Source organism: Mycteria americana, chromosome 5 (assembly GCF_035582795.1).
Source record: "Mycteria americana isolate JAX WOST 10 ecotype Jacksonville Zoo and Gardens chromosome 5, USCA_MyAme_1.0, whole genome shotgun sequence".
Classification (NCBI taxonomy): domain Eukaryota; kingdom Metazoa; phylum Chordata; class Aves; order Ciconiiformes; family Ciconiidae; genus Mycteria; species Mycteria americana.
The window spans coordinates 29,479,477-29,502,015 of NC_134369.1; the positions used below are offsets into that span (position 1 = coordinate 29,479,477).

The window sequence follows — 22,539 nt, forward strand, 5'->3', positions numbered from 1 at the left end:
TGCCCTCTGGCATGATAGTCTAGGGCTGCTGTAGCATGCCAGGCAGGGCTAACATGCTACACATCAAGAGAGCTCTGAAATGTGGTGTGGGGCAGATGGTAGGTGAGCCGGGTCTCAAGAGCAGGCTCAGAGCCATGTTCAGCTAATGGTCATGAGGAGAGGGAGCTCAGTCGCAACAACTACATGGCTTTCCTTCCATATGTAAGTGAGCTGGTAGTATGGCAACAGAAGAAACATTTACTGACCATTTTTCAGATAAACAGTTAGGCTGTGCTGGCTATTGGAGTGGTTAGGGCTGAGGCAAGTAATCTGCAAGCTGAGCCATTTAATTGTAGTGACCTATCCTAAAGTGCCTCAAGCTTTTGGCTCGATTTCAACATAAACAAATACAAAATAGACCAAAGAGCTGGACTGCTGAGGCTAATACTACCTTTAGGAACAAGTGATGTCCATGAAAAGCCGGAGATCAAGTTGGAAAGGGTCTTTTCCCCTCTGTCTCATAGCACCATAACTTCTCATGGGTAGGGAGTTCTGGCTAAAGCTGTTAGTTTATTGTTGCTTTGCCATCCCTGTTCTGCCTCCAGCCCTTAGAGTGGTAGGAAAAGTCCTTCCTCTTCATCAGCTACAGGAATCGCCTCTGTTGTTTTCACACAAGAGCTTGGGAGGTGCAGTTCCATCAGAATGAACCAAATGAAACATTGTCCATTCACTGTGCAGCAGTTGTTCAGTTCATTTCTGCTCACTGTATCTTTTGCTCCATAAAAAAAAACCAAAAAACCAAATGGAAACCCTGATGTGTGGATTTTAGCAGAACAGGGATAGGAGAGCCAGGGAACGAAGTTGTGCACACCCAGACCTCTTTCTCACCTGCTTCTCATACTAGCAGCCAGATCTGCACGCACACACATAGGAAGTAACATTAGTGTTCCTTATTGCTTTGTAACAGCTCAGAGTCACTGTGATGGCTCTGGGAGGCATCATGAGGTCTGCGCAGAGGTCACTCGGTTGTGAGCGAGAGTAGCACCATGACTGTAATGCCTGTACACAGGAGCAGAATTTGCTGCAGTGAGTTCCTGGGAAAGAAACAGCAAAATTAGGAGGAGCCATAGACCAATCCCAATAGGCAGCAGTGTAGAGGCTCACAAATGGTTTGTTCTTTGCCCTTCCAAATCTACCACAAGGAGAACACAACAGCTGTATGAAGCCACTAATTCAGGTGAGAAGACTCTTTCCCAGCACCCCAAGCAAAGTCGTCATCTATAAACTGACAGGTATTTGTTCCACTCAGCTGCAAGGCCCAACTTCAGGTTTCAAAATCAATTTAAGCTGATTCAGTTGTGCAGCTACCCAGGTATATATTCCTGTCCTTTCTGTCGCAAGAGAACCAGCACTTGTTCAGCATGTTCACAGATACTTTAGGGACCTCATCCAGCTAACAACAACAGTTATGAAAATAAAATTTTTAAAAAGCTGATGAATTTTGCCATTCTTTTAGCACCATCTCATGTTTATGCTGGATTGAAGTGACTATGTACCTACCACTTCTGCACACTCTGCCAACAGCTCTGCCAGCACAAGAGGTTACCAACCCAAAAGCAAGCTCCCAACTGGTCATTAGCATTTCTCCACCAGAGGTTCCTGCCTCCTCAGATATAGCTGTGGAGCTGTTTTTTCAGCACTTCTTTAACTGTTTCAGTCAAAGTGAACTAGGTGAGCCAAGGTTTCTTATTTAAAGTACTGAAGTTACCTGTCTCATTACAACTGAAATAGGAGGGAACATTCAGGGGCAGCTCTGCCAGCAGATATGAAAGGGCCTTTACTGTGGTACAGCTGGATTTGGACCTGCTACAGCCTTAATCAGGCTGCAAGAAACTAGAGTTTCTTGAGGGGAGAATGAGGGGACAAAACGAGGGGAGGCCAAATATACCAGAATATATATACCAGTGTAGAAGAGAGATGGCTGAGGTGGGATACAATAACAGACTATGAAATGCTGAATGATAAAGAGAAGAAAATTATTATTTTCTACTCACACAGCAACACAGCGGCATGTAATTAAAATTAATAAGCAAGAGGCTAAAAAACAAATAATAAGAAGCATCACTTAATGCAGTGCAGTCAAACTATGCAAACTTGCTGCCAAAGGGAGACTGCAGAGGCCCAAAGTAACAGATAGCGTCAAAAAGGGATGAGAGAAGCGTGTGAAGGATAGGTTCACATGTGGTTATCAGACACACACACCTCGATGGGGCCCTGGTTCAGACAGTCCCTAAACCAGTACGTGCCAGAAGCTGACAAGACAGACTGGGGAATGGGTCACCTTACCGGACACATTTCTGAGCAACCTGCTTTAGCTGGTCATGCTACATACTGCATTAGCACAATCTTTGGGACTGACCCAGTTGAAGGTTCTCATGTTTTATAGGGTCTCTGTAGTCCCATAAACGCACTAGCTAGCACAGCAGTCTATTGAGATTCCAGCCTTGCCCATGGGATTTGGAAAGCTGGCATTCATGTGCTGCCAGAACAGGCATGGGGAAGGGTTATATCCCTGCTCCCTGGCAGCAAAGAATTGCTGCAGCAGAACAGGAGGGAGCACTTACCAAGGATTCTTTTCCTCCAGAAGATCAGGCACAACATTTACCAAGGCAATATACAGAAATCCTCCAGAAGTGAAAGGGAGGATCCAGGCTACTGTTTCCCCTGTGCAAATACAGAAAGCTTTTGTTATTACTGAGACAAAACCATGGGAAAGAACAGAGAAGGGAAAGAAGATACACACATGGGGACGATACGCTCTCCCCCCCCCATTCCTACAGAGGTCCCAGGGAACCTTACCTGCTCCTTTTGGTGACTGAGCACATATTGCAAAGCAGGCTCCTAGAATCCCCCCCAGAGCTGTGGAAAGCTGCATCTTGGCTGCACTCCAGCGGTCAAAGCCAGCCCGAAGTAGGATTGCAAAGTCTCCAACCTAAGGAAACCAAGAGCTGACAGTTAATGAATATGAACATTCTCAGTCACAAAGGCCATCCGTAACAAGACCAGTACTTCAAGACTGTTTCTAGTTTTCCATGTTGCCAGCTTTCAAAGGGACAAGAAAATGTTAACCAGATCCAGCCCTCCTCTTAGTAGATGAAGCACCCTTGTAATCCCTCATGATGGCAGGATACAAAGCCCTCTCACCTCATGTGGGATTTCGTGCAGGAGAATGGCCATTGTGGTTAGGAACCCAACCTGTAGCAGAGGAGAGAAGGCGGTTAGGAAACAGTCACCCAGCTCTGAGAGATGAGACTTTCATTGGCATGTCAAGGCCCCTTTCTCCAAGTTAAGGCTTGTTACTCAGAGTTTAAAACTATTCAGCAAAAGGGTAGATGAGCTAACCCTTCCCCTAATGCCAGTACAAATGACTAACATGTCCCGAGTCTGAAGAAGCTCTGCATCAGAGGGTCAGGATAGGGTTGCTTGTTACTGCAGTCTCCATTTTCTAAGAAACTTCCAGAAAATAGAAGGGAACTCCTCACATCTTTGGGTTTTTTTGCATGTTGCATCACCCTTGAGAATGGGCCTCTCCAGTTCAGTACACAGCTGGTGGCAGAAACCTTACCTTTCGGCTAACCAGGAAGCTGGCTGCTACTGCCAGGCCATGTGTAAAGTTATCAATGGTGTTGGCCAGCAGATTGAGGTATCCACTAATCTGCAAAGAGAAGGAAGAGCCCCTGATAAAGGAAGAGACATAACAAGATAAAAGAAAGCACATGGCTTAGACACAGGTTATAGAGTCACGATCAGATGGGAAAGGTCGGGACATGGCACTTCTGGTGAAGATCTTAAACTATGTCAGTGCTCAAGTACAAATTAAATGTTATGTTCAGTTTTAGAGTAAACTAAGTTTTGGGGTAGGCAAGTATTGTCTGAGATTAGGATAATCATCTTATGCAAACGACAAAGAGCTCTAGAAACAGAAAGAGATAAAGGAAAAAGAAGAAAACCAAAATGCAAGAATATATCTGATTCTAAATCGAACCAATTTTAGGTAACACTAATTTACACGGGTGACTGGCTTCAAATATGACCTAACCTTGTTTTCTAGTCATGTACGTTAATATCCAACTGTTAAATATCTCCTCTTCAAAAGCTGGTAAGAACAATGCAACAGAACAAACGTTGCTGAAATTGCTTTTTATAACTAAACAAATCTTCAAGCATTGTACTAAAAAAGCTTGTGCTTGTGGGTTTGCTTTCCCTTAACAAAGAATCAAAAGAGAAGATAGTGATGACAGTCACCAAAAAAACCACCTACTAGAAGGCTGGATAGCATTTATATGCATTTGCATATAAACACATTTCTTAAAATTATAAGCAGAAGCAGCTTCTTTCCTCACAAGTCAATCTCCATGTTAGACTTCCCTATCATGCTAACTATGGTCATCTCCAGACAATTCTGAGTATTTGACAAAGTGATTTATGAGGGTACCACCCCAGCCCTTTTGCTCACAGGTTTTTGGTTTTTTTTCCATTAGACTTAACAAAAACTACTGTGTGTGGGTCCTGAGACACTGCAGTTCACTATACAGCACTGCAGTTTTAATTATTATCAAACCAGGTGTTAGCCAATACATCAGGCTGTCTCTGGACTGCAAGAACTAAGCTGGCATACATTAACTCCAGATACAGGGCAGCATCCAGCAAGTAGAGAGACTGTCTAGAAACCGCGGGGCATTAACCTCTTACTTCACCATAGCATCAGGTGCCAAAGTTCAGCTGGAAAAACACAAGTGCTGATGGGTTTCATGAGCCCTTTTTGGTCTTCTGCTCTTCCCTGTTTCTATCAAACTCTGCTTGGGGCATCTTTTCCTCCTGCTGTCTGTATGCCACAGCTCAGGTGGGTCTTTCTGTCGAGTCTCTCTCTCCAAAGCACCACCTTTCTGCAGGGCACTTCTACTGCACAATCGCAGCATATATTTATAGGCTCTAAACTTTTTAAAGTGCATTGATGATTAAATATGAAAATAAAGAATTAAGCAAAGCCTAACTACAGATCACATTTAAGTAATAATCTAAGTAACATCTCCACAACGGATGCAGAAGTTCCCTGCATGTTTTTGTAAGAAAGGGAACACAAAGGGATGCATGCAGGCAGACCCGTGAACACAGCAGTTTTACGTCTCATTCCTCATTTTCAGTCAAATATGACTGTCTAAAACTTCTCCTTTTCATGTTGGGATTTTGTGTGATTGTGTTTTCCCCACAGGCTAATAATAATTATTCACATAAGTTTTACACAAAAATGCTTTCCATACCACTGTATAGGGAAAAAAATAGACTTCATGATTAAAACATTATGACTTTTTCTTGTCAGTGGCTTGGGCAAAAGCTGTCACTGAAAGAAGCAAAGCCTTGGAGTGCTCAGAAATAAATTGGGTTGATTTGACAGTTATGAGCCTCTGACATTTACATTCTGCAAATTCCTAATAGGATGTTCTCGTTGCTCATAAAGAGCACAGCCAGATGAAGTGTGTTTACGTTCATGCTTCAGAATTAATGTCACTGTGCAATAAAACATATTTCTACAAATCAGCAAGGACCCCAGTGCCACAGGGAAAAAGAAAGAATAAGCAAGGCAAAAGTACTCTACAATGTTTTTACTCGTTGAGGGAATAAAGGCTGCAATGCAGGACAGAACTGATCTATGTTGGGGTGCAAAGGAAGCCTCCTGTCTGCAGTTTTCAAGCTAGGACAAATTATTACAGCAGCAGCTAATGAGCAGAAGTTCTAATACATATGGACAAAGGATGACTGATTACAGCTTACTAATCATTAAGCCCTGAAAGGTGACTCTGTTTGTTTGTTTAAATAGTATCTTTCCCTTTTTGTTTTCTGAAAAAAGGGGGTTACTGAGTGAATAGTAGAACCAAAGTAGTCTGGCTTGCTATGGCTTTCTCTCCTTCCTTTGCAAGCACCTACTTTGCTCACTTCCAGCAACACTGTTTCTCTGCATGTCCCTTCCCCACACTGCACTGCACGACAGCCACTTCCCCAGCAGGCAGGGGCAGTGAGACTTACCTGCAGATCTGCCAACCAGCTGGACCTGCCAAGCGGCATGCAACATCTAAGTTCTGCCAGAGTTTTTCAATAGGGCATTCGTTTGCATTCCTCCTCTACTGCCATGCTGATTTTTATGGAACTTGCAGAAATTTTATTACCCTCAAGACTTCTATCCTCTCGAGTAAAATTAATTATGGGTTCAAAAGTTATTGAAAATGAAGGGCAGAACAGATGGACAGACAGATGGAATGACTGCTTATGTTGTTGCCTAAGGAAACAGGCTAACAACGCAGGAATAGCTTGATAGTTTTGGTAGTTTCCCCCCTACCAGAAAGACTATTAAAATATTCAGATTATATGCTCAGAAGGTAGAAACTTAAAACTACCCACATAAACTCATTAGTTTCTGTTTCATGCATATTGACAATAGTCTATAAGACTGAACAGACATGTTAGGTCTAGACGACCATGGAGAGCCCTTCTAGCTTTAAAATCCTTCTACATAACACAACTGAAAGAATCTCATTCAATTTCTGCACGAAGCCCGTTGTTTCTTAAGCTATAGCGTACCTCGTAGAAAGCAGCTTAAATCACAGCTTAAAGCCCACAAGTGACAAAGAATCTACTATGTCTCTAAGGTAAGTTGGTCCACTGGCAAGTTACCCTCAGTTACAGAGTTGTCTTTGATTTCTAGTCTGCTACTGTTTGGTATAGCTTTAACTATTCAAATTTAGTCATGCCTTTTACATGTGTATTTGTATACTTTAAGTCACCCCTGATCCGTCACGTCTACAGAGCTAAAGACTGAAGAAAACCACTTCTTATCACGTACTGCAAACCTAAAATAATTATTTCGGCCCTTTCCTGATTCCTTTACAAATTATCAGTAATATTTTGGATATTGTGAATAACACCACTGGAAGAAGTCAGATAGCTGTTTCGTTATTGCTATATAGAAAGAGGAACATTTGCTTCTTCTCTTACATACTATTTCCTACTCACCCATCCTCCTGACTGTAGCATCACAAGGGAAGAATGTGTTCAAACAATTTCCTACTGTGATTCTCATACCTTTTTCCAAGGCATTGACTACTTGAAACTGTCCATATCTTGTAAATATGATCTGCATTCTTTCTTAATCTATTCCTTAATATTTGCGTGTATCAAAACATGTTAAAAATTCAGCTCTTTTGATGAAGTTACTCAGTTTAGCCAATATCACTGATTTCATGCAGTCACAATGTGCCATTTAAGTAATATAGTAGTATCTGCAAATATGAAGATATACTGGTTTTATAAATAATCACTTAGAAAAATCACAAACCACCAGTGAACAGATTTGAGGGGGGCTGCATTAATCCAGTCCCTGTTGATAATATAGAATAACTGATTTTTAATACAGCTAAGATTAGCAAAGTTGATTTCATGCAGTACTAGTTTTATTAGAATGTGGGAGAAAGTTTGTTTTATTTACATTTGTCAGTGTCATTACCTTTATCAAACAATCTTATGACTGAATAAAAGGCAGGGAAAAGATGTCTGGTTGACAAGAACTTATCTTCCATAAGATCACATCAATTAGCATTAATTAAATTATTATTTTTTACATGAGGACCAGACCCTAAGCAATTGTGTCCCCATCAGCATTTCATTTCTACTTGAAATCAGTGGTAGTCTAACCATCCTCTAAGTCCATAGTTCCTTATATAAACCTTTCTAAAATAATGACACAACATTTCATAACTGAGTAATATTGGTTTCTTCACCACTGTCATCTCTAAAAACACTAACGCGGCACCTTGCAGTTTGTGCAGTGTCCTGTACAGATTACATGAATGTGACAGATATCAAAAATACCCAGTGACTTCACCATATCTTTCACATTGTGTAGTAAGAGCTATAAAGTTACAGCAAAAGAGATTTAAAATAGAAAGACTGAAGAGCCTCTGACTGACCACATATCCAGGTTTGGGCTAATTTGTGCAACCACACTTTCTGTTCATAGTTACTCTCCTACAATCTTGCACATTTTTATGGGCTTTCAAACTCAAATTATAGGTCCTCCTTTGCCAAAGAAGTCGTTTACTCTCTTGCTTGTAATGTTCACCCAAACAGGGGTTTCCGTAGTGCAAAGATAGTAACATAAAACTGAAAGCAAAGCCAATCTAAAGGTTAGCCACTGCCCAATGGTACAGTACTCCTTTTCCTTCCTCCACTTCCAATGCTATGAGCTTGCTGATCTCCCTTATCCCAGCACTACAGGCTGCCCGTCTACATGCCAAGCTGATCCAAGAAGTTAAGTTAGGAGAGAAATTAACCTGGGGGGGGGGACAGGACGGAAGGGGGGAGGTAAGGGGGGGGGGGGGGCCGCAGAAAGGGACGGGGCAGGGGGGAAAGGGACGGGGCGGGGGGGAAAGCAAATTCTTTGCCTGTTTAGCTCCCTGAATAGGCTCACTGTGGGGTCAGATGAGGTCCAGTGCAAAGGAAGCGATGGGAAACACAGGTTTGGAGGCAGAAGTGGACAAGAAGCCCTTTGTGGCAGTAGATAAACTGCTAATCAGAGAAACTGAACTTCTACAGTTTTACAGCTTCAACTGTCAAAACGCTTCCCAAGGTGCCTTCAAAGGAAATGTGCAGCTCACAATTGGTACAATGCAGGCACTAGAGAACAGAGAAATCATGGCACAAAAATTTAAGCAAATAAAGATACAGACTTTACGCCTTCACAACAGCGACTTTGCCTCTTTTGCATAAGCTGCAATGCAGATTTTCCCCAAGTCCTCTACTTCCTCCCTGCTGTGACTTGGACAGACACTTTGACAGAGCAAAATTAAGCACAACTCACTCAAACACTGAGTTCCTCACTCAGGCACAATTCTTTCCACAGACAACTCATCCTCCTGACTGAATTTTAAAATATGTGCCCCGAAAACATAAGACGTGAAGGTCAGTTTGTGGGTCTCTTACCTTGATTCTGTTGCCTGTTGGACAAGACTGGAGAGAGGAGCCATTACACTGAGTGGAACCTGTTCCTGCTCTTTGGGACTGGCCTGCCACCTTCAGCAGGGGGTAGCCACTTCCATTGGGAATCTTTCCCGCTGGTGCTTTGGAATCACAACCCTAAATTAGGGGAAAACAACTTGTCACTGCCTTTTTGTCAGTGATGAATGAGCATGAATCAGGGTCAGAAATACAATCTTCACCCTTAATCCTTTTGTCCTTACAATGCAAATCAGCAGCTTTGATACCCCAGTTTAATGACAAGAACTGCCAGAAATGAGACAGATTTCAGAGAGCATTGTGACATCTGTACTGTGAGACAACAAGAACAAAGACTTCCCCAATTACCGAGAGAAGGAAAATTGAAAGAGAGAGGAGGAATTGGAGTCACGCCCCCTTGGCATGAGCCAGGTTCCACTGGAAAGAGAGGGACTGAGCCTACCACTCCTGCTGGCAGCTGCTGCCCAGAGAAATACAACTCCATCTGGGCAGGGGATGGGGGAAAAAAGAGTCTTGCTCTCTCTGGTGCATCAGAATAACTAAGCCTAGAGAATTATTCTATAGCTGGGATTGCTCAGACTTCAGTCTCTCTGTAAATAAGATTAGAGTTCCTTTCAGACTTTATTTAAAGTCTCATGTTGAGTCAAAGTACACCTAATTGCTCTTATGCAGTGCCTGATCTGCATTTTCACCTCTCAAGGCACAGCAAGCACTGAACAGTCTATAGGAGTTGCATAGATGTCTGAGGAATTAGCTTCTGATACCTCTGTCTACGTTGGCCCTTTGCAGCTGGGCGACTCTCCTCTGAACCATTACTTAGTATTACCTGGCCAACCATAAATCCCTTCTACCACACAAAGTTATCCAAACAAATGCCTGATCCAGGCCATACCCAAGAAGAGTGGGAAGCGAGGAACACCTTCCAAAAGAAGGCTGGTCTTTGTCCTGACGGAGGACCCACAAGGGGATTGAGTCACGATGGCTCAGTGGAACATGCATCAACAAGCTGTCATCCCTCAAAGCTTACTTGAGCAAGAGTCACATCTGCAGAGTGCTCCAGCTCCCAGTCCCCATAAAAGGGGAGCTCTCTTTTACACATACCACATCAAGAACAAAACCAGACCAGAGGTGAGAAATCTCAGCTAAAACCACAAAACCAAAGCCTGGAGATTAAATACCTTCTTCTAGAGACCAGTGTCAAAGAAGTGGCAGAAAGCTCCCAAAGGGCATTGACAAGCTACTCACAGCTTCAGGATCATTTGCTGAGCCTGTCAGATAGGGCCGATGAGGTGTTTAGTACAGTGCTCCAAACATAACAGCCCTCCCTCCCCTCTGGCTGCTAACTTACCACACCAGGGCACTCCTCCTCTTCTTTCTCTAGGAAGATCTTCTCTAGCACCAGGAAGGTCAGGAAACCAGTTATCACCCAGAGACCCAGAAGCTTCTGCTGCTGAAAGCTCTGCCCTTCTCCTGAGGGACAAGAGAGAAATCTTCATATTGCTATCAAGTATGCACATGTGAACCCACCCCACCCTGGACAGTTTAACCAGCAATTCCAAGACAAAAAACAAGAAACGAGCAAACATATCTCACAGCAAATTAGTTTAACTTGCTCATTCTTGATCTAACACATATCCTCATCTCAGGACACTCAGAGTGAGAGCCCCCACCCCTTTTGCTTCAATAGTGCAATCCAGAATATTTCCTGACAACACTGGGAATTTCCCTGAGCTCCAGAGGCAAGTGAAGATTACATCAACAAAAATCCTGCAGCTGTATCTACTGAGCAGCAAGCCCTGACATGAAATCTGCCATTAGTGGAGCTACAGACTCACCTTCCCCTTTCTGCCACACCTGGGCAAGTTATTAAGCCCAAAGCTCTAAACTTTCTTTTCAATTACAGCCAAGCTTGTGAGATAATTATCCATTCAGCCTGGCTGCAGAAATGGAGATTGCATTGCAGTGGAAGAACAGAATGACTCTGTAATGGGGCTTACATGGGTCAAGGAAACCTTTAAGCTTCAGGACAGTGTGGCAGAAGCAAACAAGTAGAGCAGGAAGACAGAGTCATTTGGGAACCACTGTAGAAAGGGGGAAAAAAAAAGGACAGCAGGTTCTGCTGGCAGTGCCAGAGCCGTGATGAAGAGGAGGACCAAAGGCCCAGCAGATTTGAAATCCCAGGACATAGGTGCAAGGAAGTCTGGGAAACCCAGGGCATCCTTTTCCCTCTCTCACATTTTCAGCAGGGAAATGATTTATTGGTTTCTCAACAGGCGGGATGCTGTAGCAGTCACCTTCTATGCTATCAGTTTGCTGAAGCAGAGAGATACAATCACTACAAGTTTCAACAACCCTGGCTATCTGAGGGATGAAGGAGATACACCGATACCACAAGCTCTATCCCAACCCAAACAGCGTTTAGTTCACTGGCGAACACAGGTTTCTGTCACCTGCACTTCCTTTTTCTCCCCCTGCCCCCCCAGTATGGACAATTTTCTATGACTTCTCCTTGAGCAAAGATTAAGAGGGCAACACATTTGGGCTCCCACACATAGAAGTACCCAGCAGAGGGGCCCCAGTTATTCCCAAGAAAGAGGCTCTAGCAGTAACACTGTTATAGGGGCAGATTTATAGACAAGATGCATCTGATGCGGCAGAATCCTCACCTGAAATGGTGCACATGTTCATGTACCAGACCACACACACATTCATAACTTCCCATCAGATTAAAGAAGCATTCCCTTTCCTTACAGAAAGGACAAAGGAAAAATCAACAGAGATTTACAGGAGTCCAAGGCAAGATAGGAAAAGTTGATAGACAAGAAATCCATTGCAAGTTACTAAACATAAAGAAACCGTAGCTAACTCAGGAAGCCTCCAATCTCAAAATCTCTGGAGGACTGCAGAGTACAAAGATGAAATATTACATGTGTTTTTATTGTTGTTATATCCTTCCCTAGGCATTTGCTTTCACACATTGTTTGAAAGAGAATACCAGCCTAGTCTAGTTTTTGGGCTGACCCAGCCTGGCTGGTCTTGTGTTTTCACGATGGAACGGGCTCAAAAAATGTAGCACTAGGCATTGCGTGGACTGCTTCTAAGCACATAAGGCTTTCATACCTGTCGTTGCACTGCATGTGTAGGCCCAGGCTTCGGGAAGCATGTGCAGAAACACATTCCCCAGTAGTCCACCAATTGCAAAACTCAGCAACTGCTTCAAACGGTGTGATCCAGCTAAAAAAAAGGAAAAAAAACTGATCACAACTCAGCCGAGAGCCAAAACATCTCCAGCTGAGATTTTGCACAAAGAGACCTAAATTGGAAGCATCTGCAAAGCAAGCTTTCAAAGGGCAGAGCACGAAACAAATAGCTGGAGTGCAAAAAAAGCCCTTGCACCATGCGGCTGGGACAGCAGTGTGTGGGAAGGTCCTGGACCAAGCAAGGTGCAAAACAAACAATACTCTTTGTACAAGTTCCAGCCAGGGCTTGCATTTGTCCAAGGGCTCCCTATCAAATTGCCAGGTATGGACTGAAGCACCAGAAATGGACTGTCTATTGTAAAGGACAGTATTTCCGTGACAACGTCCTGTTCATCACTGTGCCGTTCAGCCACAACCCAGGACTTTTGGCTTCAGAAAGGCTAATGCAGGTAGCAGGCTTACCTTCTGACCGCAGAGCAGCTCCTGTCTCAAATGGGATCACCAGCAAGGGGAAGACCCCACTCAGCCCCACCATGAACGAACCGATGAGGGAACAGATCCAGGCATCCAGCCGCTCGCTGCTGAAAAGGTTTCCCCAGGACTCTGCCTCCTTCTCGCACAGAGGACCAGAACTAGCAGCAACATGACTCCTCGGGAGCTGCTGAGCTTCACAGGCCACGACCAGAAACAAGGAGAGCGTCCCATCAAGCAGAAGCTTTTGTTTTGTCATCGCTAAGTGGTCTCAGCCAGGCTGGCCAATCTCTGAAAAGAGCAGGGGAGAGCAGTTCTGAGAGCGTGCCGAGACTCCCTCCCGCCATCCCGGAGGAACGGCCTCAGTCACACCATCCCCTCCCTCAGCATCTTAGCACAGGTATGTATCCCCATATGGAACATCTGAAACTCTTCCTGATTTCAAAACAGCACTAAAGAGAGGCTGTTTATTGTCAGGTGTATGAAACTGCACGAGACATCTTGTGAAAGAGTCTGGCCTTCAGCATCTCCCCTCAGGTGGACTGGACAAGGACTCCAAGTACCCTTGTCCTTGCCCTTCAGTGCTTCAGAGAAAGGTATTGACCAGAGATGCTACCCAGATAAGTCTTCTCTTTGCCATGGACCAGCATCCATGTAACAAATTAGGATGCAAGACAGGCAACATAACAGAGGTCCGTAAAATCATGAGCGGTATAAAGACAGTGAACAGGGGTAGATTATTCACCGTCTCTTCAGATGTAGTGCTAACAGCCATCACATGAAGCCAGCGAGAGTCAGCTTCAAAACAAAACAAACAAATGTGACTCTTCACCAGCCGGTAACTTGTGTGGAGGTACTACTCCAAAAATGAGGAGGTACTTCTCCAAAAATGATGGAAAACTTTACATGGATTCAACAAAGACAGGACAAGTACTAGAAAGACAAATCTATTGATTGTTCATGGTTAGCTCACATTAGACTCAGGAAATCCCCTTATCTGAAAGGAGCTGGAGGCTGGAATAGTAGTTGGAAAATATCATATATACTTGTCTGATTTTTATTCTTTCCTAGAAGGATACTGGGTTAGATGGTCTCTTAGTCAAAATCAGCACAGCTGTTACTAAGAACTCTTTAGTCACAAGAAAACTGGAGGGAAGCAGGCATGTTACAAGAGGAAAATAAAGATAATTACACTCTCATTGGCAAACAGGAAAGGAAAGCAATGATACAAAGGCTGAAGTACAAATGCTCCTTCAGTCTCCAGACGAAAAAGTGAAATGTGACAAGTAAAATTAATCTGGACATGGGAGAAAAGAGTGGGTTAGAAAAGAACAGCTTAACAAATGTTCACAAGACAGCTGTAGATTGAGAGGGAATACCAGCATTCTCCTGAAAGCATGTAAGAAACCAGTCAAAGTAATCTCTGAAGCATTAGTGACCATCTTTGAAAATTTACAGGAATATGGGAAGGCCACAGAAGGCTGGAGAAGCATCATGCCTCACCTACCTTTATAAAAAGAAAAAAAAAGGTGGCAGAAGACTTAAGAAGTTACAGACCAGTAACTTCAATCCTCTGAAAGATTCTTGATCAAGTTAAATGATCAGTTTGTAGTTACCTATAAGATAAGAAAGTGATAAAGATAGCAAAGCATTAAGTAACAGCCAGACAGAAAGGGGCCTCAAATTATCAAGTCAAAATCCAGGGTGTTGGAACCAATCTAAGGGCTCACTACAGCTGAAGAGGGCAGTGTTGCCCCTTGTCGTTCCCCCCATCCCCTCATGAAGCATCCCCTCCCCATGCTCATGACTGACTCCATGAGCGAGCGGGGTCAGAACAAACTAGCAGGAAAAACTATTTTCTTAAAGGCTTGGCCCTTTTCCAATTTCAGTCCCCCAACTAAGTCACTGCAGGAGGAAGGCCCAGCTGCAGTAAGCAACCAAAAAGAAAATTAAAGGACAGGGTCCCACGGCTCCCATGAAGGAGGACACTGAGCTTCAAGCACAGGGACCATGGACATCAGGAGCAGGGAGGATGCAAGAAGGAACCAATGAAGACACTGGCTTGGCTAGCTGTGGAAGAACCACTAAAACTTTTTGTGGCAAGATAACATCTGACCAAATGTAAGCTCTACTGACCCATACAAAACCCAACACTTTTTTTTTTTTTTTTTGACAAGAAAAAAAATCCCTCAACATAGCAAGTTCGAACCAGCTCAGGATTTCGCAGCATCTTATTGCAGTGTTTTGATGTGGCTGCAGGAACCCTAGACCTACCTATAGCATGCTATCAAACCAGTCTCAGTAAAGATCAGTACAAAACAGTATACTACGGAAAAAAAATAAAAATCAAATGGACATGACAAAACAGTAACTCCAATGGGCCAGAAAAAAAAAAATGCATACATGCATACATTGATTCAGAAATTAATTCCAAGTCAGCAACATAAGCCTCCTGCACAGTAGGCAAATGACATCCTGGGACTTATTAGTAGCTACATTGTAAGTGTGACACAGAAGCAGTGATTCTGTTCCACTCCACACAAGTGAGACTTTAGCCAGCAGACCACACCCAGCCTCACATATTCTTCTTTATAAAACAGATGCAAAAATCAGACACATTCCGGTGGAAACAAACAAAAATTAGAGTGTAGAAAGCATGACCTGGAAAAAAATGACTGAAGGACCTGGGTGTGTTTGGTCTTAAAAAGGTAACACTGAAGGGAACAGAACTGTCTGCATACATTAAAAGTCACTAGAAAGGGGGAAAGTGCTCAACTCTTCTTCCACATTGTAGCATCACCTCAAAAGGTAAACAAGATTCAGCCTGGATATGAAGAAACAAATTTACATAGTGCCAAAGTGGTGATATACTGAAACAGGTTATCTATGATGCAGAATCTCCAGCACTTGGGGGTTTTTTTCTTTCTTTAGAGAAAAAGAATAAACACCTGCTGCAGATGCTATTTCATTACAAAGACTAGATGCCTTCTTGAAGTCCCTCCAGCCCTACACCTGTGATTCAAGTAGGCCAGCGAGATCCTTGTTCTACCAGCAGGACTCTACCATAAGCAGCAGGTTTTCAGCTGTAAATCACTATTGGCACAACCACTTCAAAACAATAGGGAAGGGTGGGTGGCAGCAAGGGACGTTTTCACCTCTCAGCACTCCACATACCAATTCAACTCAGGCACTGACGTGAACAGGCGCTGGGCTGACGCTCGGAGCACTAGTAACAACTGCAAGCAGAGCCTCATGGGCCAGAGATGCCATCCTCTGCCCCCCTCCACCACACAAATGTACCTGGGATACTGCCAGGCCCTCCGGCTCCCCTCACTGGGATTCAGGCTCCCCCCACAGCTATGCAGACAGACACACACAGCTATGGTAAAACCATGCCACAGAATCCCCCAAATTTCTCCTTGGAAAAAAACCCCACAAACAAACAAACCAAAACACAAAAAGATAGGAAGCTCTTAAAATGTTAGCTGTCCCCTAACTGACCAGCTTCTTCTGTCCCAAGTACCCATACAGGCTGAAGCCATCAGCCACAGAGGCACCTGCACAGGGAGCTGACAGGACTCTTCAGGCAGATTACACCAGCCACAGCCTTCCCTCTGCTTACTAGCTGCTGCTTAACAACCTACAGTTAGAGAATTTCCTGATTTAAAAAAAGATGGGCACCCCTTCCAACCCCAGAGTGGGCCTGATGGATGTCCTCTTCTTTTATGACAGGATTAGACCTAGAAAATGACTGAGAACAGCTTACTGTGAAGAGCAGAGCAAAAAATCAGGATTTATACAACCACCACATGCCTATGAAGAGGCAGCAAACACACACACCAAAACAACTGCTCTCCACAGCTTGGCAATGATGGCAAGTGGCACAAACTGGCCTCTTCTGCAACGCTGTCATCACAAAGTTAACAGCTTTTGAGAAAGCCTGGAAAAGAAATCACTGCAACTGATGCAAGAGGTCAATTTCTTCCATCTTGTTCTCCACACTCACATCTGCCCCAAGGGACACCTGAAAGGGTCTTTGAGACTAAGTGACCAAAATCTTGGAGAGAGGCAGTAGCACACAGGACAAAGGGCACATCCAGGGCTCTGAAAATAGGCTGTATACCTGGCTTCATGTCCTTCTTCCAGCAGCAAAAGGGACCAGGTTCCTCCAAAAAGGGATGGTGGTGGACAATAAATGGGCATAACGGGGTAGAAAACTGATTCGCCTAATTCACATTTGTGTCAGTCAACTTTCTGTGGCCCATGGGTGTTTCTTCTCTTGTTACTCACACAAGGGAAAAACAGTACCTTTCTTTACACCTGTGCTGCCTGACTGTCATTACCTTGTGGCTTAAGAACATCCCCATACCTCATGCAATAAATTCCTGATGCTTATAAAACATCTACGAGAAACTTGGTGCATCATCCAGGACACACCTGAACTGATCTTTGTGCCCAGCTAATTATTTAGAGCATATTCCCAGCATTTGCTTCTTCCTAGCATATCATAACCACTTGCTCTAAAAAATGCACTTTTAATCTCTATAGCCCCATTGCTTCTCTATCTCATTAGTATACTCTCCTCATGAGACGTTAAGTTTACTTAATGTTTGTAAAGTCTCTAAACTCAAACTGGCTGCTCCAAGACAAATATTTAAGGGGAAGAAAAGGAGCAGTCAAGATGTAGTAGGAAAAAAAAAGCTCAAGAGAGAAAATAATACTCTGCCACTACAGTTGCAGAGGGTGGAAGAAGTCTTTACCTACCCCTAATTTTAGACAACAGCATCTGTTTCAGGAACTCAGCTAGAGAAGGTCTTGAGAAATTTCTAGAGAAAGCACCTGCAGGTTTTCAGAGAAGTCTGTGGTCACTATGAGGCGGAGACATAACCAGGTTTATAGAGATGTGTTTTTCTCAAGAAGGGTATATGACCTATTTAAGAGCAAGCATGGGACAGAAATAGCCAGTGCATCATTTACTCGTCAGTTTTGACAACAACACCGTTTGGGATCGCAGCTCCCAGCCGTGCCAGATCAGAACCTGGTCACCATTACCACTGGCAGCACTCTCCATAGCACCACGTGTCCTGTGCAGGTCTCCAAGCTGAGCATTCAGGAGTCAGGTCTGCTCAGCTCCTTCTGCAACAGCCTCAGGACTGGAATAAACACGACATCTTCCCAGCTCAGGAAGAAGAAACAAATGAGAATTTGCCATTTACACACCAAGCCAGGAGAAGAGCTCCTGCCCGCCTCCTGGGAGGCTCCTGGGGCCTCCACCACCTCACAGCGCTCACTGAGCACCTCTGTAGCAGGCAATGCCTGAGAAAACACGGACAAAACTTAAAATGCCAAGGCAAAAACCTATTGGAAAAGAGAAAATAAAATATTGACACGACGATGATTCCTCCAGCAACCCGCCTCCTCCCCTCCTAGACACTCTGCCTTTTCAGACCACACAGCTTCATCTCTGTCTCAGCACAATTGCTCATTGCCACACAATGACATTTTAGATGTTGTTGGGAGAAAAAAAATGAAAAAGAAAAGGCTTTTTTACAAGTGTTTTCCCTGGAAGCCAGTTGCCTGGTCTTACAGTTGCAAAAGAGTACCACACAGAATGGAAAAAAGTTATTTTCCAGGGAGGAAGTATAATTTTCAGCCAAAATATTCTCCATGAGCCGCCTCCCTCCATTAGCCCTGTGGGAGAGCTTTGAATTCCTCCTGGAAGCCCTGACCTCGGCGGAGGCACAAAAGGCCTCCAGTGCCCCCCCCCAGCACTCCCTTCTCTCTCAATCACTGCCCATCTTTAGGGAATGCACTGCTCTGGTGGGACCCTTCCCCTTTCCCCCATCCCCCTTATAAAAAAACACTTCCCACAGAGACTCGCATTTCTGCAAATCACAGCATGCACAGCTAAAAGCTGGAGATGCACAGGATTAAGAACAATGGGGTATCGCAGATCAGAACAGATTACAGACCCCGGGCAAACCCAAGAGCTGGCAAGGCAAGCAGTTAAAACACCGACTGAACACTACCGTAGTTTGGGAGACAGCGACTCCTTCCCCATCCTACCCAGGATGAAAGGGGAAAGTTTGCGGATCAGGCAACGGCGTTCACCCCCTCAGGGCTAGGTGGGATTTCTCTCCTCCCAGCCCACTCACCGTGGCAGCCCGAGGCCGAGGCCGGGCAGACCTCCCGCCCCCCCGAGCAGCCCCCCGGTGCCGCAGCTCTCGCCCAGCCCGGGCCAGGCTCCGGCACAGCTCTTCTCTGCAGGCGGTTAACACGGCGGCCCCGCTCTTGTCATTGTTTCCATCACGGCCGCGGACGGCGTCCGATGGGACAGGCAGCGCGGGTTTGCCGTTAGAGGAATGCTGACCAGTGCAAAGTGAGACATATTTGCCGGGGGGGGGGGGGGGGGGGGGTAATTAACCCTCTTCACGCACCTTACTGGACCCGTACATTAGTTGCCCCCCAGGGTCCATGTGCCACCGTGGCCGCGCAGCCCCCGGCCAGCCCGCGAAGCCGGCTCCCGCGGGGGAGAGCCGGGTCACCTCCCCGCGTCGCGCGTCCCGCGGGGGAGGCAGGGAGCGGGGCAGCCCCCGGCGCCGAGACCTTCCCGCGGCATCGCCTGCCGGAGGAGCGACTTCCAAAACTTTCTCCGCCGCGTTCCGCAGGGGCAGGGCTGCCAGCCCCGCGCACGCCCGCAGCGGCAGCCACACGGCGCCGCTCCCCCGGGCAAGCTGCAGCGAAGGCGGGCTGGACCGGGGGGACGCCGGTCCCGGGAGCCCGGGGGGAGCCGGAGCCCCGGGAGCGGGCGGCGCGGAGCCCGCGGTCTCGCCGGGCCGGGGCACGGCTCCCGGCTCCCGGCAGCAGCGGCCCGGCCAGGCGCTGCCCCCCACGTCTTTCCCAAACTTGCCCCGCGCTCGGCCGGGCCGGGCCCCGCCGGGGCCGGACTCGGCTCCACTGCTGGCAGCGCTGCCCGCCGCCGCCCCCGCTCACCCCGTCCCGCCGCCGCCGCCCGGGGCCGAGCAGCGCGGCCGCACCCGCCCCCCGCCGGCCCCCCTCGCCACCGCAGCAGCGGAGCGGGGGCAGCCCGGCGACCCCCCGGCCGCGCCGCTCCGGGCCGCGAGCCGTCGTTACCGTGCGCCGCCGCCGCGCCCCGGGCCGCCGCTGCCATCCAGCCGCGGCTCGGCGCGGGATCTGCCCCGCCCGGCGGCCCCTCAGCTCCGCCTCCCCCGGCCGGCCACGTCGGTCCCGGCCTCCTCGGCACCAGCGTCGCCGCCCCGGCGGGGACCCGCCGCCGCGCGAGCTTCCGGCCGCCGCCGCGGGGGGGGCGGGCGCCGGGCGCGCTTCCTGCCGCCCCCCCGCCGCACGCGGCCCCGGCGGCCCCGCGGCACGGGGCGGCCCCGAGCGGGGCCGGCGGGGCGGAAGAGGGGATCGCCGTGCCGGCCCCCGCCCCGCGCGCTTCCCCGGCCGAGGGGGAGCGGCCCGAGCGCCGCCGCCGGGAGCCTCGGCGAGCCCCCGAGGGACACGTCCCACCCCAGCGGAAACGAAGTGCTTGCAGACGGCCCTTTGCAGTGCGCTCCCCTACAGATAGTGCCGTATTTTTACATAGCCCCAGTACGAGCTTCTGGGCAGTAGGACAGAAACACGCGTGCTGTGGAAGGCCCGTCTTTCTAGCATATGCTTACTGAGATCTTCTTACATTTTTTTTTTTTAATCTAATTGCATTACACGTTTTTTGGGCTACAGATGCGTAATGACGAGCACAGGGGAAACCTGGTTTTGAGCAGAATTTCTGGAAGTTGCTAGAGCAGAAGGAAGTATGGCAGCCTCCTCTAGGACTTGGCCTCCAAATCTTTTTAAAAGATACAACAGCTTTTAAACTTGTTCGCCTCCTCCTGACAGGTTCATTGCAACCTTCATGATGACACCTGTGTAAGCCCAGAGCTCCGTAAGCACTAGTGTTCTGACTATTAGTGGTGAAGAATATCCACGGTTCTTACAGAGATGTGCAGGAAGTGCATGTGCTCGAGAAACTAGGTCGGAGGAGAGCAAAGATTTACTTTTATACAAGCTGAGCTAGTCTGGAGCTATAAGGTTTCCAATGCAGACACTTCCCAAAACGTACTGATGTACCTTCTAGTTACATCTCTTACCATTTTCCCTGAGACACAAAACTTGTTTCTCACTCCAATTTTCAGAATGAATCCCATTCCCCAAGGAGGCACTGCTGATGCTGACACTTCTTTCTACAGTTTTGTCCGAGCCTCATTACATCATACCAATGTCATGCCCTGGAGCAGGAGTTAGGAATTAAGTCAGCCGCAGTCGCCTGCACTGGTTTAGCTGCTCTTTCTGCATTCATGTAACGGGAACATAATCCTACATGCTGCTGCCCTGCAAATGCAGGTTAAGAAAGGTTACATCTTTCTCACTTGCAAGTAGAATGTTTATATAGGATTCTGCAAGTGAATTTTTAAAGAAAAGTTATTTTGCATTTTGTTCTCAAGTTGTAAGATTTATGGTTCTTGTGTTCCACAGCCACCTTCCTGCTGCCTGCATAACTATCATCAGCCTTCCTGAGCCTTCCTCCAGTGCTGGTGGATCATACCCGCGATCATCACAGTTACAACAGGCACCTCCTCAGGTAAACCACTGAGAATTTCGGAGTATTGCAATCAATAGTGGCATCATGGTCTCAGAGAAATGAGGGGGAGTTTGGTTTTGACTTCAGTGATGTAGGATTTCACTCCAAGACTTTCAGGTTTTATGACATCCCGCCGTAAGCCAACACGGGAAGAATTCTGGATGAAATGTGCACTCAGTAGCTTGTGTCATCAGGTGGCTAATACACCGTGCATCAGATGGAGCTTTTTCCCAGTTGGTGGCTGTATAGTGAACCTTCAGTGATAGTCTAGAGATCAGCATGGCAAAATCAGAGTCCAGCAGGCTGGGTCTAAAAGCTGGTATTTTGTCACAATAGCAACTAGATGACTGGAGCAGGGATCTGGGACCTTCTCCTGCCTCCCACAAGCCACAGAGCCACTTCAACCTCATTTCTTGGAAAATGACATTTAGATTTCTGTATTCTGTACTGAATTATTTCCTCAGCTGAGGAGACAAAAAACCACATCACTTTTAAAGGCAGACTAACAAAACCTGTCACCATATATCCAGTTCTCTAACAAAACCTGTCACCATATATCCAGTTCTCTTTGACTTGTAACTGATGTTCTTGCCACTCTAACGTCTTTACTTGGGCGTGTCCAACGCTTACCCTTGCTTACAATCTTTGTGGTCTCTCGTGTCTTTCTTGCCAGAGTGGGGCAATGGTGGAATCAAAGCAGCTTTCCAGAAAAAAAATGTAAACGCATTATAGCTCACTGGCACCCATGAAGACAGAGGCATGGGGTACACCTCATGCACAGCCCCCGAAGGCCGGCGTGTTGTGCATCCACAAAAGCCAAGAGATACCAGTGGAGCTTGGCACATCTTTGGGGCAAATCATTTGTTTACTGAAAAATTCAGTCACTCAAAAGTATCGGTCAGTTAATGGCAAATGCTGCAAACAGATTCATTTTAAAAGCACTACTTTTGAGTTTTTAATTGTTGTTATTATTATTTTTTAAAGTCCTACTTTGATCGATGAAGTAGTGCATTATTGGCTGGGTCACCAATCTGAAAAATCCGTTTAGAGCGTTCAGGCTGAAAACACAAGACGGAATACATGTAAAAGGACAAATGAAGGTCACTGACGCTCACTTGGCTAATTGGTTCTTGAGGTTTCTGGAGCTGGCGGCTCGCAGGTGCCGGGGAGCAGCTCGGG

General features: G+C 46.3%; 2 protein-coding genes across 3 annotated transcripts in view; one reads left to right on the top strand and one right to left on the bottom strand.

The window, feature by feature from the left end:
* Positions 1-4: 4 nt before the first annotated feature.
* Positions 5-20,050, bottom strand: SLC39A13 (solute carrier family 39 member 13). Of its 2 annotated transcripts, XM_075502607.1 has the most exons (11): positions 19,851-20,050; positions 14,224-14,332; positions 12,708-13,007; positions 12,166-12,279; positions 10,394-10,515; positions 9,013-9,165; positions 3,605-3,694; positions 3,184-3,234; positions 2,839-2,971; positions 2,604-2,703; positions 5-1,073 (listed from the first exon to the last, which is right to left on the bottom strand). In XM_075502607.1, exons 3-11 carry the CDS (start codon positions 12,973-12,975, stop codon positions 998-1,000), a joined length of 1,107 nt encoding a protein of 368 aa, XP_075358722.1. In that variant the 5' UTR covers positions 12,976-13,007; positions 14,224-14,332; positions 19,851-20,050; the 3' UTR covers positions 5-997. The 2 variants fall into 2 exon arrangements, with proteins under 2 accessions (XP_075358722.1, XP_075358721.1); XM_075502606.1 differs by lacking the exon at positions 14,224-14,332 and having other exon boundaries at positions 19,851-20,049.
* Positions 19,886-22,539, top strand: part of SPI1 (Spi-1 proto-oncogene) — a 55,604-nt gene continuing 52,950 nt past the window's right edge. The window contains exons 1-2 of the mRNA XM_075502611.1: positions 19,886-21,122; positions 21,255-21,360. The gene's annotated coding sequence lies outside the window, so the exon portion shown is untranslated. The remainder of the gene's footprint in view (positions 21,123-21,254; positions 21,361-22,539) is intronic.

Coding starts and splice junctions, on each gene's coding strand:
- SLC39A13 (XM_075502607.1), bottom strand. CDS start 12,975: ATGACAAAACAAAAGCTTCTGCTTGATGGGACGCTCTCCTTGTTTCTG. Junction 10,516..12,165: donor CACATGCAGTGCAACGACAG/GTATGAAAGCCT, acceptor CTTGTCCCTCAG/GAGAAGGGCAGAGCTTTCAG. Junction 3,695..9,012: donor CAACAGGCAACAGAATCAAG/GTAAGAGACCCA, acceptor TTCTCTTTGCAG/ATTAGTGGATACCTCAATCT.